Here is a 16,326-nt window from a genome sequence, read left to right on the forward strand (position 1 = left end):
CTCACTCACTCACCATTTTAACACTCACACATTTTAACACTCACACATTTTAACACTCACACATTTTAACACTGTGTGTGTGTGTGTGGAAATACTGAGCTGGTATCTGTTGGTACACACGCCAGGGAATTGGAGGAGCATTTGGTGTTTGTTCGGGGTCAAGGATGTTGTCTAACAGCCTGCAGGCAAACAGACCTCCTGCTATGGGTATTAGTAATTCAGCCTCTCTCTATGTATTATGTCTTTGTGTAAGTTATTACATCACTCCTGACCTTTTCACATCCTGTTTTAGTCCCGGTCTCTGTATTCTCACACCCTGTGCTACTCTGGGGGGAAAAAAACCGACGACAAAAGACAACAGCAGTAGCACTGTCTGAAATGACTTGTCATCAGGAGGTGGCAGGAGTTGTGGGTAGGAGAGAGGAGCTATAAGGCAGCGCCACTGAAGTCGGTATCTTTCCTCTCCCCCGGATCCTTTTGAAGTTCCCTCTGACTGTTTTCAGAGAACATTTCGATAGCCCAAATCCCATTCAGAAGCTCTGCTAGCAAGTCTATATCAGTACCTCTCTGTTTCGCTTAGATAGATCCCGATAGATGCCTACCATTGCCCACTCCTAAACCCGTCATCCACTCCGATCTACCTTCCACTACACTCAGCAGATTTCTCTTCTTTCAACAGTTCTAGTGTTTTCTCAGAGTTGACGTTTTCTCTTCTGAGTCTAAAGGGCCTGAAGGCTGCTGGGCGTTTGGCAGTTTCAGAGGCAGAGATGAGATGTACGATGTTGCAATGCCAATAATCTGCAGGGATTCAGAGGAGAGATGGGGGGGGGGGATGGATGGAGGAATAGATCGAGGCGTTGAAGATGGAGGGATTGATTCAAACGTGTAGGCGATTTTATTTTCCCCCATCTTGAATGCTCGCTCTTCCCCTCCACTGCGGGGGCACACACTTTCCCTTAGCTCGCCCCTTCAAACCACCCCACGTGCAACGCGCACCACTCGCTGCGCGTACAGCTCTCTTTCTCCAGAGATTCCTACAACGATTGAGATTTCACACGGATGTAATTAATGAGGCGTGATGGCTAAGAATTGTGTTCCCTAGACTGTAATTATAGATCGCTTTAAGTATACTCTGGTGTGTAAAGTCGTGCTTATTTTCTTCAGACGTTTCTACCCTCTGTCGTAGTACGCTGTTCAGATTACAGTAAGAGGCAGAGAAGCAATGGCAAGGCATCCAAGTTTGGGACACATCACTGTGCTTCTGTGTCCTTGTCTATGTATGTATGTATGTATGTATGTATGTATGTATGTATGTATGTATGTATGTGAATTGAATGTGTAGTAACACGTGTGTTCCTGTGTTTGTCACATCAGGCTACAGCACCATGAGTCCTCAAGAGGACAGCGAGAACCCTCCCTGCAACAACGACCCCCTGTCGGCCGGCGTGGACGTGGGTAACCACGACGACGACCTGGACCTGGACACGCCCCCTCAGACGGCGGCGCTGCTCAGCCACAAGTTCCACCCGTACCGCCACCCCCCTTACCACCACCCGCTCCACACGCACCGCCTGCAGGCGGCCGTCACCGTGCACAGTGTGGACGCAGAGTGCTGATCCTAAACCCCATTCCCCTCCCCCGGGCCTTGGCTCTCCTCCACCCCCGACCGGCCCTCTTCCTCGCCTGGCTACGCCTCGCTACACTGGTGGGGCCCCTGACATGCAACGCTACCACTACCATCACCTCCAGGCTCCCACTGGGCCCAGCCAAGGTGAGGGGAGGTGGGCTGAGAGAGAATAGGCCAGACCCCCACCCCCCACCCCCTCTGCTGGAAGTTTCCTTGGAAGATCATACACTGTAGGAGGAACACTAGCCTCTGTAGCCCAGCAGAGCTCCGCTCAGAACATGGGGGGTGGTGGGGATGAGATGCAGCTGCTGGCCTTATTCTAAAAGGGTCTGAACTTGTTTAAAAGTGTAAAGAAAGGATCTCCTATGTTTAAGAAGACAACAATAAAAAAAAGGAAGAAATAAAGGATTATTTTTCTACTATTTATTGAACCGGATTTGAGATGGATCAGAGTAGAGACTGACCGCGTGGCTGGAGCTGAACTGAAAGGACTGGTCGCTAAGGTAACCAGAGTGGCTGATCATGGACCACAGAGAGCCTCCGCGGCACACTTCCCTCGCTTTCTGTCGAGGATGCATCGACGAAGAGGAAGTGGTTATTCAGCACATATCTGACACACTATCGTTTTGATTATTTTCAGTTGAGATTCAGAAATCGTTGTGAAGATATAAACTCTTTGTGATGACTGGACGAGCTAAATAGAAGACATTGAGAAACCCACCCACTTGTCTGAACTAGATGTGTCGTACTCCGATCACCTGGCCTACCATCAGTCACTGGGGCTGCTGTATGACTGAATAAGGAAAGGGCATGCAAGGACCCTGGCAGAATGACTCAGACACAGGAAGTACAGTGTCCATGCTTTGGTGCCCTGTTATCTGCCTGAAAAGAAAGGTATAATGAGGCTTGGTGGAATTGGTTGGTCTGTCTTCGGACCTCACACTGGCATCTGGACCTGGTGGACCAAGCGATGGCTCTCTCTGTCTCTATGCCTGAGTGGAACCTATTAGTGTTGAACAGAGGTGTGTGTGTGTGTGTGTGTGTGTGCGTGTGCGAGAGCTGTTGTGGCTGCATCCATTTTTATGTTCCTTTTGTGGTCAATTAATAAAAACAGTCTTCTGTACACTCTGCTTGTGCTACAGTCATTGTGTGTGTGTGTGTGTACACTCTGCTTGTGCGTGTGTTTGGTCTGATTGTAGGAAAGTGGTCAGAGCATTTCCATTGAAGGCATCCATTACATGTTTTGTTTCCCCCGATGACTGTGCTTTTTTCAGTCATGCGATTCATGGTTTAACTGTTCCAAATCAAGTCATTATGGTATTCATTTAGTTTGGGTAAAGAATGTCTGTTTTTTTCCCCCGAACGAACAAGTATAAAAGTGTACATATGTTAAAATAAATATCACAAATAGCTATTAATGTGTTGTTACACTCCATATGTCTATGTTGAAAATGAAATATTGTGTGCTCAAAATGACGCTCAGATATTTGAGTTTATTTTTGCTGTTTTTCAGCACATGGTATCGATCTGACTACTCTGCGATTCCGATGTTATTAGGTCTACCTTTCTTTAGGTCCATATTGGATGGAAAACAGACTGACATTGTGGTATTTTACACACTTAAGTTGGAGAGCAATCGTCTTTAAAAGCCTCATTTTTATTACACGTAGGGTCCAAATGTCACGGAAGACGATATCAATTGACAGGAAGAGATTTCATTTTAAGACTGCATTGGAACTTTCTCCCTGTTCGTTGAGTTGAATTAGTTCCAGACCAGGTTATGGGTCAATTTAATTTAGATTGGAAATGTTTTATCCGGTTACTTCCTGAAATAGAATTGACCCCAATGTCGCCTGACCCTAAAGCTGACATTATGGGATGTTGTGGTACTCTCCTCTCAATGTAGTTAAAAGCAGTCATTTGTTTTAGTCACACTTAGCAGCTACTGTCCTCTTCTTAACTACCACCACTGAAATCGTAGCACAGGATGTCACTCCTAACACTAGACGGCTCTGGTGAATGTACCCCCTGATTTTGTATCGTCTGCATATTTCCTACTCAGGATGGTACCAAAGCAGAAGTGGGTTTGATTCTGGATAAACAGGAGCTACATTTACTGAGTAGTGTTGCGAATAATTCTGTTTTTACACTCGTTTTTTTTTTTTAGTTCCGTTGTAGTAATAACATTTTCAACAGGAGAGAGCATTAACAGTATTTACCAGCTGTTGTAAGCAAGTATAATTTTGTTTATACCGAACGCTATGAATCGTATTAATGTACTGAAGGAACTTCAATGTGTGTATATCATTCCTTTTTTCCAGTGTAACATATATAGTTATAATATGGAGATTTATTGCAATGTGAATGTGATTAAAAAAAAGTCAATTTTAAACCCCTTGCCTCTTTCAATGTGTTGTCCATTTACTATGCTACAGTTCACTGTGTACCATGTACTGCCTCAATATTTCATTCACTGTGTACCATGTACTGCCTCAATATTTCATTCACTGTGTACCATAATGTACTACTCTATTCAATTCAACATTAGTCATTTTAGTTTAGACAGTGTTCCTCTTAGTTCAGCAATAACATGACACCTTAAACACCATCCATGGCAGACACAATCACAGAACAACATGGCAGGCCTCCAACGTGACATATTGTACGACTGGATCAGGTTCTTAGGTCCGTCAGTGGGGCACCACGTCATGTCTGCCAGTACAGATACAGTAGGACTAACTGATGGAGATGGTCTACTCCTCCATCCAGCCTCATCCCCAGTGTCCGGTCCAAATTGCTGTGTCACCAACACTTATTTATTGTTGGATAAAACATTTTTTTCTTTAACCTTTATTTAACTAGGCAAGTCAGTTAAGAACACATTCTTATTTACAATGACGGCCTAGGAACAGTGGGTTAACTGCCTTGTTCAGGGGCAGAACGGCAGATTTTTACCTTGTCAGCTCGGGGATTCAACCTAGCAACCTTTCAGTTACTAGTCCAACTAGATTGGGTTGGGAAGGTAATTTAGGTCAACTGAAAGGTACGAGACAAAATGGCTCTTCAATCCCGGACGGTGTGTTTTAGCTAGCAGTAGGCCATGGTGGGGGGAAAAGCTATGCATTGTTGCCCGAGAGCATCGAATTGCTGGTAAAGTTGCAGTTAACTTTTTGGCCAAGGCCTGTTTGTTATTTTTTTAAATATCAAAGTATAATGTATAGGTATATGAATGTAGAGAGGTTGAGGAGGACATGCATAATTCATCAGTTATGAATAATGGGTGAATGCTCAAGTGGCATCCAGTCTGTCCTCTATGTAACCAGGTCTCTCCATATTTCTAAACAAAGTTTCTCCTTCAGATGCAGAGAAGGACATGGTGAAGGTTTTTCCTTAATGACCATGGGTAGCAGGGCAGGGAAGTGGACCAGCTATAGTTCTGCAGTGCTAAAGGCTGGGCCAGGGCCATCAGGGAGAAGAGAGGAGCTCCACTCTGTCTCACTCCTTCTCCCTCTCTCTGCCAGGGATCTGCTCGGGGAATTAGAGCACTCTCACTGTTCTCCAACTTTCCTCAGGCCATTATTCCATTCTGGGTGCACCCAAGGCGTTCCCAGCCAACTTGGGAGTAAGCGTATTGTACACATGAACAAACAGGCCAGAATATTCTGAAGTAGGCCTATACTTATTTGCTTCCTGCTCCTTCTATTAATCTATGTGGTTTAGGACCGACGGTTGAGGCTGATCCCGTTACTAATTGTAACATCAGGGAACATAGGGAAAGTTGTGTTGAAGGGCGTTGAGTAGATGAGAGCGGACTGTGGTCCTGCTCATGCATAATCCATTCCGTGATCTTGTTGAAATCTGTGATTTTCTGTTCTTCAAGCCCAGATATGTGCAAATGTATGGTGAGGACAACCATCCAGTGTCGTGGATTAAAAGCAAGGAATGTCCAATGAGCATGTAAATGGATGAAATGGATAGGTCTACAAATAAGTATTTTTCGTCTTCTTCTGGATCGCAAATTGAGATAACCGTTCCTCTTCCACACACAACACACACACACACACACACACACACACACACACACACACACACACACACACACACACACACACACACACACAGCTCCTCGCTCACAGCCTTTCAGGGTTCAAGGTTCTGTCCGCCTACATCACTTATACATGCCTCCCAGGTACCCGCTTTGCCCGCTCAGTCACTCGCTGACACCCACTCACAGGTCCCAACAAGCACTGAAATCTCCTCATGTCTTCTCATACTCCCACTCAGTGGAGCTGTGAATCATTCTCATAGCAGTTCAACCCAGCACCCCCATCCCCATTTGTATCATTGTACCTATGTAGTTGGGTTGCCTGCCTTGCCTTTTACATGTGCAAAGAATCTCTGATTCGCATTGGTGAACACAGGGACAGACTTTGATGAGTTTAGGATGAGGGGAGATTGTGTGTGCGTGCATGTCTAAATGAGAGAGAGAAAGAAAAATAGATGAATTAATTGTTCTCGTGAGGGGAGTTTCTGTTGTTTATCACTGCTTTGAATGAATCATGGCTGTCCAGCATCTTGTTAGTGACAAGCATCACCGACCATCATTTCAGAGAGAACACTGTTCTCAGTGATTCACGTCTTCCAATTTGTCAGTATATTGAGACGTCATTCTGCAGGTAGGCACACATACAGTACAGTTTAGAGAGTGCTCTCATTTAAGCCCTCTTGTTATAGCCTGTATCCCTGGAATAGGCCTATTATTCCACTCACCCTCCCGTCAGACATTAGGTGGGTTAGTTTGATTTACTGTATTTATGCATAAATGAGGTATAGTTCCGCTTCAGTCTAAAGCCTGTCATTTAATTTACCAGTTGAGTGCAGGATTCTTCCATCCCTTAATTGTGACAGTGCGTATAGCCCTACATATATTGCTGCCAAAAAGGAGCATATCTATTTTGGATGATTATTTTTTGTCATCCTGTTTTATAAACATAATTGTGCTGTAAATATTTCCTAAGTGGGTTGCAATGTGTAAATTTGGATTTGAGGTGCACACTGACACACACATATACATGGCCATTGGACATTGTGAGGGTCCTGAAGGAAAGCTGCCATTTACTGCTCAGTCTGACTCAGTCACAGCCTCCACCCACAGGAAAAGGATTGACTGACTTTGGCTGACTGAGAGAAAGGTCCTGGCCATTCATGTTTATAATCTGCACAGCAGGGGGACATGGTATTCCTTTTTCCACTTCCTGGTTTAATTTTAGGCCTATTTATTTCTTATTTATAGGCTAAATAAAGTATTGCCTGAGGCTTTTATCCTACATTGCAATGTATACTGGACAAAAATATAAATGCAACATGTAAAGTGTTGGTCCCATGTTTCATGAGCTGAAATAAAAGATCCCCAACATTTTCCATACGCACAAAAAGCTTATTTCTCTCTAATTTTGTGCAAACATTTATTTACATCCCTGTTAGTGAGCATTTCTACTTTGCCAAGATAATCCTTCCACCTGACAGGTATCAAGAAGCTGATTAAACTGCATGATCATTACACAGATGCACCTTGTAATGAACACAATGCCACAAATGTCTCAAGTTTTGAGGGAGAGTGCAATTGGCATGCTCACTGCCGGAATGTCCACCAGAGCTGTTGTCAGAGAATTTAATGTTAATTTCTCTACCATAGGCCGCCTCCGTCGTTTTAGAGAATTTGGCAGTAGGTCCAACTTGTCCCAGGTGGGTGGGCCTATGCCCTCCCAAGCCCACACATGTCTGCGCCCCTGCCCAGTCATGTGAAATCCATAGATTTGGGCCTAATTCATTTATTTAAATTGACTGATTTCCATATATGAACTGTAACTCTGTAAAATCATTGAAATTGTCTCATGTTGAGTGTATATTTGTGTTCAGTATATATTTGAGCAATGTTTATTTTAAAGAGTATATGCATGCATTATGCTTTATCATAAAATGAATTATGCAACCTGTAGATTCGTTTCCCCTTCTCTGTATTGCTATACCCTCTCTATGATGTGCTTATTGACATGTAACATTTAGTTAATTAGCCATAGGGTATAGTCTACCACAGGATGGCGATAAAATATTCTCCATGGTTTCATAGCTCACCTACCGCTGCCTCCACTCACTTTCTTTCACAGCTACTCAAGATGGCGGCAGCTTCCTCCATCCAGCCGCCGAGCGTTCACTCTTTAAACCATGAAAATGCACCTTTCCTGGATTCTGACCGCCTGGAGATCCGTCAGGATGAGGACGCCTGTTCCGAGGGGACCAGTCTCCGAGACTTACCCGATTTGGAACCGGAGGAAATTGAGAAGAGGCTGGAGAAAACTCGCCACGAGCTGAGCAACAGGAGGAAAATCCTAATTAAAAACCTGCCACAAGATACAACCAACCAGGTGCGCTATTCTCTATTTTGACAGATGGAGTGACGTTGGCTTTTTGTAGGCTAGGCTAATGTTTTGTGTCTCTCTCAAAGTCAAAAATGATTTCGGGCGTGCTCTTACGCAATACTTTGCTATACTTAGTTGTAGTTTATTTGCAGAAAAACGAACATAATAAACTTTAACGGTTTAAGAGAACCGTTAATTTCGCTGCGAGTCTTGTCTAGGCTATGCGATCAGGAATGATCATATTCATATGCAAACGGAAGCATTTTTAGCAGGCTAATTCCTAGAAAGGCTCTACAATGTAAATTCTGAAAGGCATTTAAAGACGGCCGCGCTCCATGCGCGTTATTTTTTTTTTTTGTGGTTAACATGCAGCGAGGAATTATATCAAACAGACCACGGTTGCCTCAAGTTTGTTAATCATTTCTACAATGTGACCGATGCACCCACATATTTGCCACTAGCGATAACTCCTGCCGTAGTTTAGGCTACAATTTAACAAATAGAAGTGAAGCCAATATAAATGGTTTGCAATTTTTTATTCAGCCTAACAGCGCGGACATAGACTTGATAGGAGCCTATTTATTTGCACGATATGCGTGAGTCGTTTTTGATGTTGCGAAATGACAATCAAAACTCTACAACATGGCATTCTCTAAGTAGAGAAATATTTGCTGTGCAAATACAAATGTCCGTTGAACGTCGTACGTATTTGCACATCAAACATTTGTTTGAAAATTATTGAACGCTTATAATATTTTATTAAGATATTATAAACATTTAACATTAAGTGTATAGTAGGACAATAGACTTATTTGAATTCAGCAGGTGGGAAAATGTGTTGCTATTCATTCCCTGCACAGTCAAGGGATGTTTAGGCTATAGCCTACTAATAGCCCTGTTCTAACAATACACTTAAATTCTGCACAAACATATAGGCCTAGATATATTGATCAAATCAGGATTGGAATTTGTTTTCATGAACTTGAGAATTCCCAATGTAATATCCCATTTCTGTAACTGCTTGTATTATGGTGGGTAGGCTATAATACAGTTCCATTCAGTCAGTATGGTCTTGGGGTATACGTAATAAACTAGAGGCTGATTGTGAGTTCCTCCAGACTGTAGCAGCTAGCTAACATTTCCCAGCCAGAGGCAGGCAGGGTGCCAGGGCAGAGAGACAACCAGGAAGAACCAACACACACAGAGCCCAGAGCTGCTGGAGGAGCCAATGAAACAGTATGAGAAACACTATAAAGCCAGAGACACACACAGAGAGCCAAGCAGGTGAGACAGAGAGAGAAAGATGTGGTTTCCACATTATTACACTCTAAAAAATGCTGGGTTGTTTGGTTGACCTAGCTGCTGGGTTGCAGGCGTTGGGTCACTTAGCTGAGTTATTTTCTTTAAAAACTGCTGGGTAATTGATGCTGGATGCTGGGTTATTGGTGCTGGGTTATTGAGATATGACCCAGCGTGTCAGATCAGAAGAGCAGAGCCATAGTTTAGTAGGGGTGTGGCTTTCAGATAGTTATTTTTAGCCACCCATGAGAGTAAATGTCATTCCTGTTCTTCTGTTCTGTTGTATAGTTATCACATGTTAAAGTGGAACATTTACATTTTTGTAGCTTCATCTTCATTGAGGCTTACAGAAGTGCATGAGTACCCTAAAAGCCTATGTAAATCCCATTGTTGGGATACAATAATACCGTATTATAATATGTAATAAATAATGTTAATATTATAGAACAATGTGTAAAATGCAAAAAAAGAAAAAAAGAAATGTCAATCTGCAGTAGGTGAACTTAACATGATGAACAGGAATGGCATTTACTCTCACCGGTGGCCAATAAGATCTAGCTGAAAGGCCTGCCCCTAATAAGCCACGCCTCCTGAAAATAACCTAAGTATTACATTAAGACCCAGCTGCTAGGTCAACCCAGCATGAGAGTAAAAAAGATTTAACTGATGGTTAAATTAACCCATGTTTGGGTAATCCTAACACCCAATTTGTTGGGTTATTCACGCAACCCAACTGGCTGGGTAAAATAACCAAGCGTGTGTTCTGTCCAATATTTACCCAGCGCCGGGTTACCAAATAACCCAAATTGGGTTGTTTTTAACCCAGCATTTTTAAGAGCGTAGTGTCAACTCAACTCAGAAGCCAACAGATCAGGGTTCCTTGAGCACTATTTTATGAGAAAGAGAAGATAGTGAGGAACTGACGGAGGAAAACCAGTCTGCTCACTTCTCCTGTCTCCCATAGTATTTGCAGACCTGGTGTGTGTTCCTTTGTGTGTACAGTGCCTTCAGAATGTATTCACACCCCTTGACTTTTTCCACATTTTGTTGTGTTACAGCCTGAGTTGAAAATGTATTACATTTAGATTTTGTGTCACACAATACCCCATAATGTCAAAGTGGAATTATGTTTTTAGACATTTTTACTAATTAATAAAAAATGAAAAGCTGAAAGGACTTAAGAGGATAAGTATTTAACCCCTTCGTTATGACAAGCCTAAATACGTTCAGGAGTAAAAATGTTTTAACAAGTCATAATAATATTGTTTAACAGTATTTTGTTGACTTGAATGACTTCCCCATCTCTACCCCACACATACAATTATTTGTAAGGTCCCTCAGTCGAACAGTGAATTCCAAGCACAGATTCAACGACAAAAACCAGGGAGGTCTTCCAATGCCTTGCAAAGGCACCTATTGGTAGATGGGTAAAAATAAAAAAAAACATTGAATAGCCCTTTGAGCATGGTGAAGTTATTAATTACACTTTGGATGGTGCATCAATACACCCAGCCACTACAAAGATACAGGCGTCCTTCATAAGTCAGTTGACGGAGAGAAAGGAAACTGCTAAGAGATTTCACCATGAGGCAAATGGTGATTTTTAAACCAGTTACTGAGTTAAATGGCTGTGAAAGGAGAAACTGAGGATGGATCAACAACATTGTAGTTACTCCACAATACTAACCTAAATGATAGAGTGAATAGAAGGAAGCTTGTACAGAATAAAAATATTCCAAAACATGCATCTTGTTTGCAATAAGGCACTAAAGTAAAACTGCAAAAAATGTGGCAAAGAAATTAACTTTTTGTCCTGAATACAACACATTATGTTTGGGGCAAATCCAACACATCACTGAGTACCACTCTTCATATTTTCAAGCATGGTGGTGGCTGCATCATGTAATGGGTATGCTTGTCATCGGCAAGGACTGGGGAGTTTTTTAGGATAAGCACAGGCAAAGTCCTAGTTGAAAACTTGGCTCAGTCTGCTTTCCAACAGACACTGGGACAATAACCTAAAATGCAAGACCAATTATACACTGAAGTTACTTACCAAGATGACATTAAATGTTACTGAGTGGCCTAGTTACAGTTTTGACTTAAATCGGCTTGAAAATCTATGACAAGACATGAAAATGCCTGTCTAGCAATGATCAACAACCAACTTGACAGTGCATGAAGAATCTTTTAAAGAAAGATGGGCAAATATTGTACAATCCAGGGTTGCAATGCTCTTCGAGACTTAACCAGAAAGACAACGCTGTAATCGCTGTCAAAGGTGACTCTAACATCAATATTAGTGTTTTATTTTACATTTAAATTTAAACAAATGTTAGAATATGTCTTCCACTTTGACATTACAGAGTATTTAGTGTGGATCGTCGTGTGAGCCCGACTAGCTTCATTTTAACGGCATCCTTGTCCAGGGTGTATGGTGTGAGACATATAACTATGCTGACACTCCTCAGGTCAACGGGAGGGAGGAGGGGAGTGGTGTGGAGGTAGGGAGGAAACAGGTTGAGAGAGGAGATGGCTGTTAATGGGTGTGGAGGATATAGAGGGTTTTCCGTGCCCATTAACCAGGTCTCTCTTGGAAAATCGATTTCGTCTCATCGAGACCAACCTGGATCAGGTTAAATAATAATAATAACTAGGTTAAATAGAAAAATATGACAGTTGGAGGTGGAGGATATGTGGGTGAGGTGGGGGTTTGACGGAAGGGGGAAGGATGAGGCATCAAACTACCGCCTCACCTCCTGCTATCAGTTCAGCTGTTCAATTATTTAGAGCCTCTCTGGAACAGGTGAGACTCACGCGGGCGGTGTGTGTATGTCGCCCTCTCTCTGCCCACGCCTCTCCTGGATAGTACGGCTGCGTGTGTCAATAGCAGATAACAGTTCTAAAATCTGCCCCTCGTAGAACAGGACGTACCCTTCATCACCACCTTGAACACACAAAACACCCACACAAAAAAAAACACAGAAATACACAAGGCTGCATATAGATACATTCACCTCCAAAATGTTTGGCCCCCTTGATAAAGATGAGCAAAAAGACTGCATAAAAAATATAATACAAATACTGAGCTATATTGTATGCTCAAAAACAATATCATTTTATAGTAATACAATTGCTCAGAGAAAAATATTTTCTAATTAAAAATATCTCTGAAAGATCTTGGTATCAAAATTATTGGCACCCCAATTGTGAATACTGCACCCTTCCTTTGCGAGGATAATGGCACTTAGCCTTTTTCCATAATGTTTGATGAGATTGGAGAGCACATTGGGAGGGATCTTAGGCCATCCTTCCATAAAGACTCTTTCCTCATTCTTGATATTCTTCGGTCTGCACTTATGGACTTCAAACCACAGAGACTGAGATGGCCATTGCAACATTTTTGTGGTCAATTATCAATTTCTTTGTGGATTTTGATGTGTGCTTGGGGTCATTGTCTTGCTGGAAAAATCCACTTGCAGCCAAGTTTCAGCCTCCTGACAGAGGCAACCAGGTTTTTTTGGGGCTAAAATGTCCTTGTACTTGGTAGAATTCATGATGCCGTTGACTTTAACTTAACAAGGGCCCCAGGAACAGTGGAAGCACAACAGCCCCATAGCATCAAAGATCCACCACCATATTTTACAGTAGGGATGAGGTATTTTCTGCATATGCATTGTTCTTTCAAAGGCCAAACCCACCACTGATGTACGTGGTCAAAGAGCTCTATTTTATTCTCATCTGACCATAGCACCCGGTTGGTTGTTGGTTTCTCTCAATAAAGGCTTTTTCATGGCAACCCTTCCAAATAGCCTATTGGCAAGGATGTGGTGTCAAATTGTAGATTTGGCAACTTGGTGACCCTAAGATGCAACTAAGTTCTGTAATTCTCCAACTGTGGCTCTTGGACTTTTCTTGCCTCCCGAACCATCTTCCCCACTGCGTGGGGATAAGATACTCTTGGGTCCTCTACCAGGCAAGTTTACCACTGTTCCAGTGATTTTAAACTTCTTAATGGTTGCCCTAATAGTGGTAAATGGTATATTTTGTTTTTATTTTGTTTTTCTGAAACCCGTTGCCTGATTTTTATGAAAGTCAACAACCATTTGTCTCTTTTAATTTGTGAGTTCTTTGCCTTTCCCAATGGTGATGGATGACAAACAGATTCCCACGGGGGACCAGTACGGAAGAAAAAAAAAATGTATGAAATGTATGCATTCACTACTGTAAGTCGCTCTGGATAAGAGCGTCTGCTAAATGACTAAAATGTAAATGTAAATGGGTGTTACTTCATTTTTATACCCTAGTGTAACAGGAAGCCGCAATACGGTTCCTTAAAATGAGATTAACTTAAAAAAGTTGAATGTTAATGCAGATTTTATTGTATTTTATTTCCAAGAATCTTTAGGTGTGGCAATATTTTTTGTAAAACTTGTTATTAAACAAAATCTCTTTCTCTAAGCAATTGTATTAGTATAAAATAATATAATTTTCACATTTTTGGGAGGATACAATAACTTGATATTTCTATGTATACAGTCTTTTTTTGCTCAGCTTTATCAAGGGTTGAATAGATTATTATTAGTATTGTTATAATGGTATCCCCCCTCCCTGAGTAGCTCCCTAAGGGGACTGAAAGAGCTGACGAGACAGCTGAGTGGTGCAGCCTGCCTGACTGCCTGACTCTGAGCCTGGGTGTAGGAGCTATCTGCCTGGCTGACTGGTGTAGAGCTAGCTGCCTGTGGAGGGGTGGTCATTAGAGCAGCATGATGCCTGGTTACACACTGTGGAGCACAGCCTCTAGTCACACAGTTACATTCACTCTTTTCATCACACGCTCACAGATTATTCTACTGTTATTATCAGAGCTGGTCCAGAGTAATTGACTGTAGAAGCATTGAGAAGAAAGGACTACTGGCAACTTAAAGTGGAATATGTTGCGTTCACAGTAGCCTATGACATTTCATACTGTGTACAGCAATTCCACTGAAATGTAAACATTTTGTGTTGCATTCACAACAGCATATCCATGTACTACTATTTCTCACCTCCATGTCCCTATCTCCCTCGCTGTTCAACACTCCGCTCTCCCCTGAAGAAAGTCAAACCTAAACACTGTTGACAGTGAATAAACAGTAGTCTCGTATTACCAGACTGATTACCACTGCAATAAACAGAGCAGGGACGGAGCCTGTGGAGAAAGAGAGAGGGGAGTGGAGGGAGAGAGCGACAGAGGAGAGAGAGAGTGGAGGGGGAGAGAGAGACAGAGAGGGGAGGGGAGGGAGAGAGCGACAGAGGAGAGAAAGAGTGGAGGGAGAGAGAGAGACAGAGAGGGGAGGGGAGTGGAGGGAGAGGGAGTGGAGTGGAGGGGGAGAGGGAGACCAAGAGGAGAGAGAGTGGAGTGGAGAGGGAGAGAGAGTGGAGGGAGTAAAGGGAGAGAGAGACAGTGTGCTGCCTACTGCCTGCTTCTGGCCTACTGCTAGCCAATATAGTGGAGCCGGTGGAGGAGAGAGCGGAGCAAGAAGGAGCAGCCTCCTACCTGCTGTCTGCTTCCTGCTGCTGCATGTTTACCAGAGCCCATCTCTCTGTCTGTCATGCTATCTCTTTGCCTGTTTGTCTCAGGCACTGACTCAGAAGCTGTTATTGCAACTCACTCCCTGGTGGGAGCATATCATTGTAGTCCAATTCTGTGTTCATTCTCCTTTTCAAGTTTATATTTCGGAAGCTGGGACTGACACTTAAAACCACCATAGTTCTTGTGCATTCCGACTGAAACACCTGGGGTACACCACGTGACATATTATAATCTATTTCCCCACAGATATCCTTAGACTTTGTGTGCTTCTGCACCTGCATTGCTTGCTGTTTGGGGTTTTAGGCTGGGTTTCTGTACAGCACTTTGTGAAAACTGCTGATGGAAAAAAGGGCTTCATAATAAGCGTTTGATTGATTGACTTTGTAAACCTGTCAACCTTCAGAAACCTGTATTTCCAATCATTCACAGAGCACTTTGAACTGTTAAGGAACGGAATTGCTTATGGAACTAAAGCTGCACATTCGAAAAAGTAATTTTACTTATGTAGCACAAACCATGTCATTCTGTTATCTAATATCTATGTAAATTTGAAGTTGCTGTTATGAGTTGTAGCGGCAATGCACTTAAAAAAGATTTGCAAGGTACTAACATATCATTATAGCTTTGCCCTTGGAAGCCCATTGTAACCTCTGTGGCTGGGTTAGCTTTTATCTGTGAGGAGGTTTTGCTGGTGGCAGCTCTCTGTATATCCCAGTCGGTGTGGCGGTTTTGCTCGTGCCATGATATGTGACGAGCCTCTGCCGTGCTGCTGTGTGGTGTGCTGCTGAGGCGGCAGTGTGCCGCTGTGCCCCCACCTGATTCCTGAGCTCCAGGCACACACAGAGACGGGGGGAGAGATCAGGTGAGGTGACTGGAAAACGAGCCCAGGAATGACCCATGCCTGCGGAGAGAGGAGAAAGAGAGAGTAAGGAGGTCAGAGTGGAATATGGGGGGACACTCAGTCGTGGCACGGTCATGTTTCCACGTACAGTGGAAATAGTACCTATATTATAATATCGTATGAAAGTCCCGCCTACTTCCTGGATCGTGTCCCACACTGTTTTTTTGAATGGCCTTCAAGATTATATGATCAAATTCATGAAAAGCCGGTCATTTAAAATATACGTAAAATTACATATTTTCCGTGGACTAATTTACTTCTTTCTACCCAATGCCTTATGAAGAAGAAAACAACATAATTGAAAACCTTCATGAAATGCATCTTGTAGAAGGAAATTTTATCCACAAATATGAATAGAATTTAACATATACAGTGCCTTCGACAGTATTCAGACCCCTTCACTTTTTCCTCATTTTGTTACGTTACAGCCTTATTGTCACACCCTGATCTGTTTCACCTGTCTTTGTGCTTGTCTCCACCCCCTTCCAGGTGTCGCCCATCTTCC

The 16,326-nt window shown here is 42.8% G+C and overlaps 2 protein-coding genes across 5 annotated transcripts in view; both read left to right on the forward strand.

Moving 5' to 3' along the window:
- Nucleotides 1-4,019, forward strand: part of LOC106584031 (VWFA and cache domain-containing protein 1) — a 79,981-nt gene extending 75,962 nt beyond the window's left edge. Inside the window, exon 26 of the mRNA XM_014168821.2 lies at nt 1,375-4,019. Coding sequence (XP_014024296.1) covers nt 1,375-1,616 — 242 coding nt within the window. The 3' untranslated portion in view covers nt 1,617-4,019. The remainder of the gene's footprint in view (nt 1-1,374) is intronic.
- Nucleotides 4,020-7,771: 3,752 nt separating this feature from the next.
- The window catches only part of LOC106584032 (ribonucleoprotein PTB-binding 2), a 72,484-nt gene continuing 63,929 nt past the window's right edge, over nt 7,772-16,326 (forward strand). For all 4 annotated transcript variants that reach the window (XM_014168823.2, XM_014168824.2, XM_014168825.2 and 1 more), the window contains exon 1: nt 7,772-8,052. In XM_014168823.2, coding sequence (XP_014024298.1) covers nt 7,804-8,052 — 249 coding nt within the window. In that variant the 5' untranslated portion in view covers nt 7,772-7,803. The remainder of the gene's footprint in view (nt 8,053-16,326) is intronic.

This window comes from Salmo salar, chromosome ssa23 (genome assembly GCF_905237065.1).
Source record: "Salmo salar chromosome ssa23, Ssal_v3.1, whole genome shotgun sequence".
Taxonomy (NCBI): Eukaryota; Metazoa; Chordata; class Actinopteri; order Salmoniformes; family Salmonidae; genus Salmo; species Salmo salar.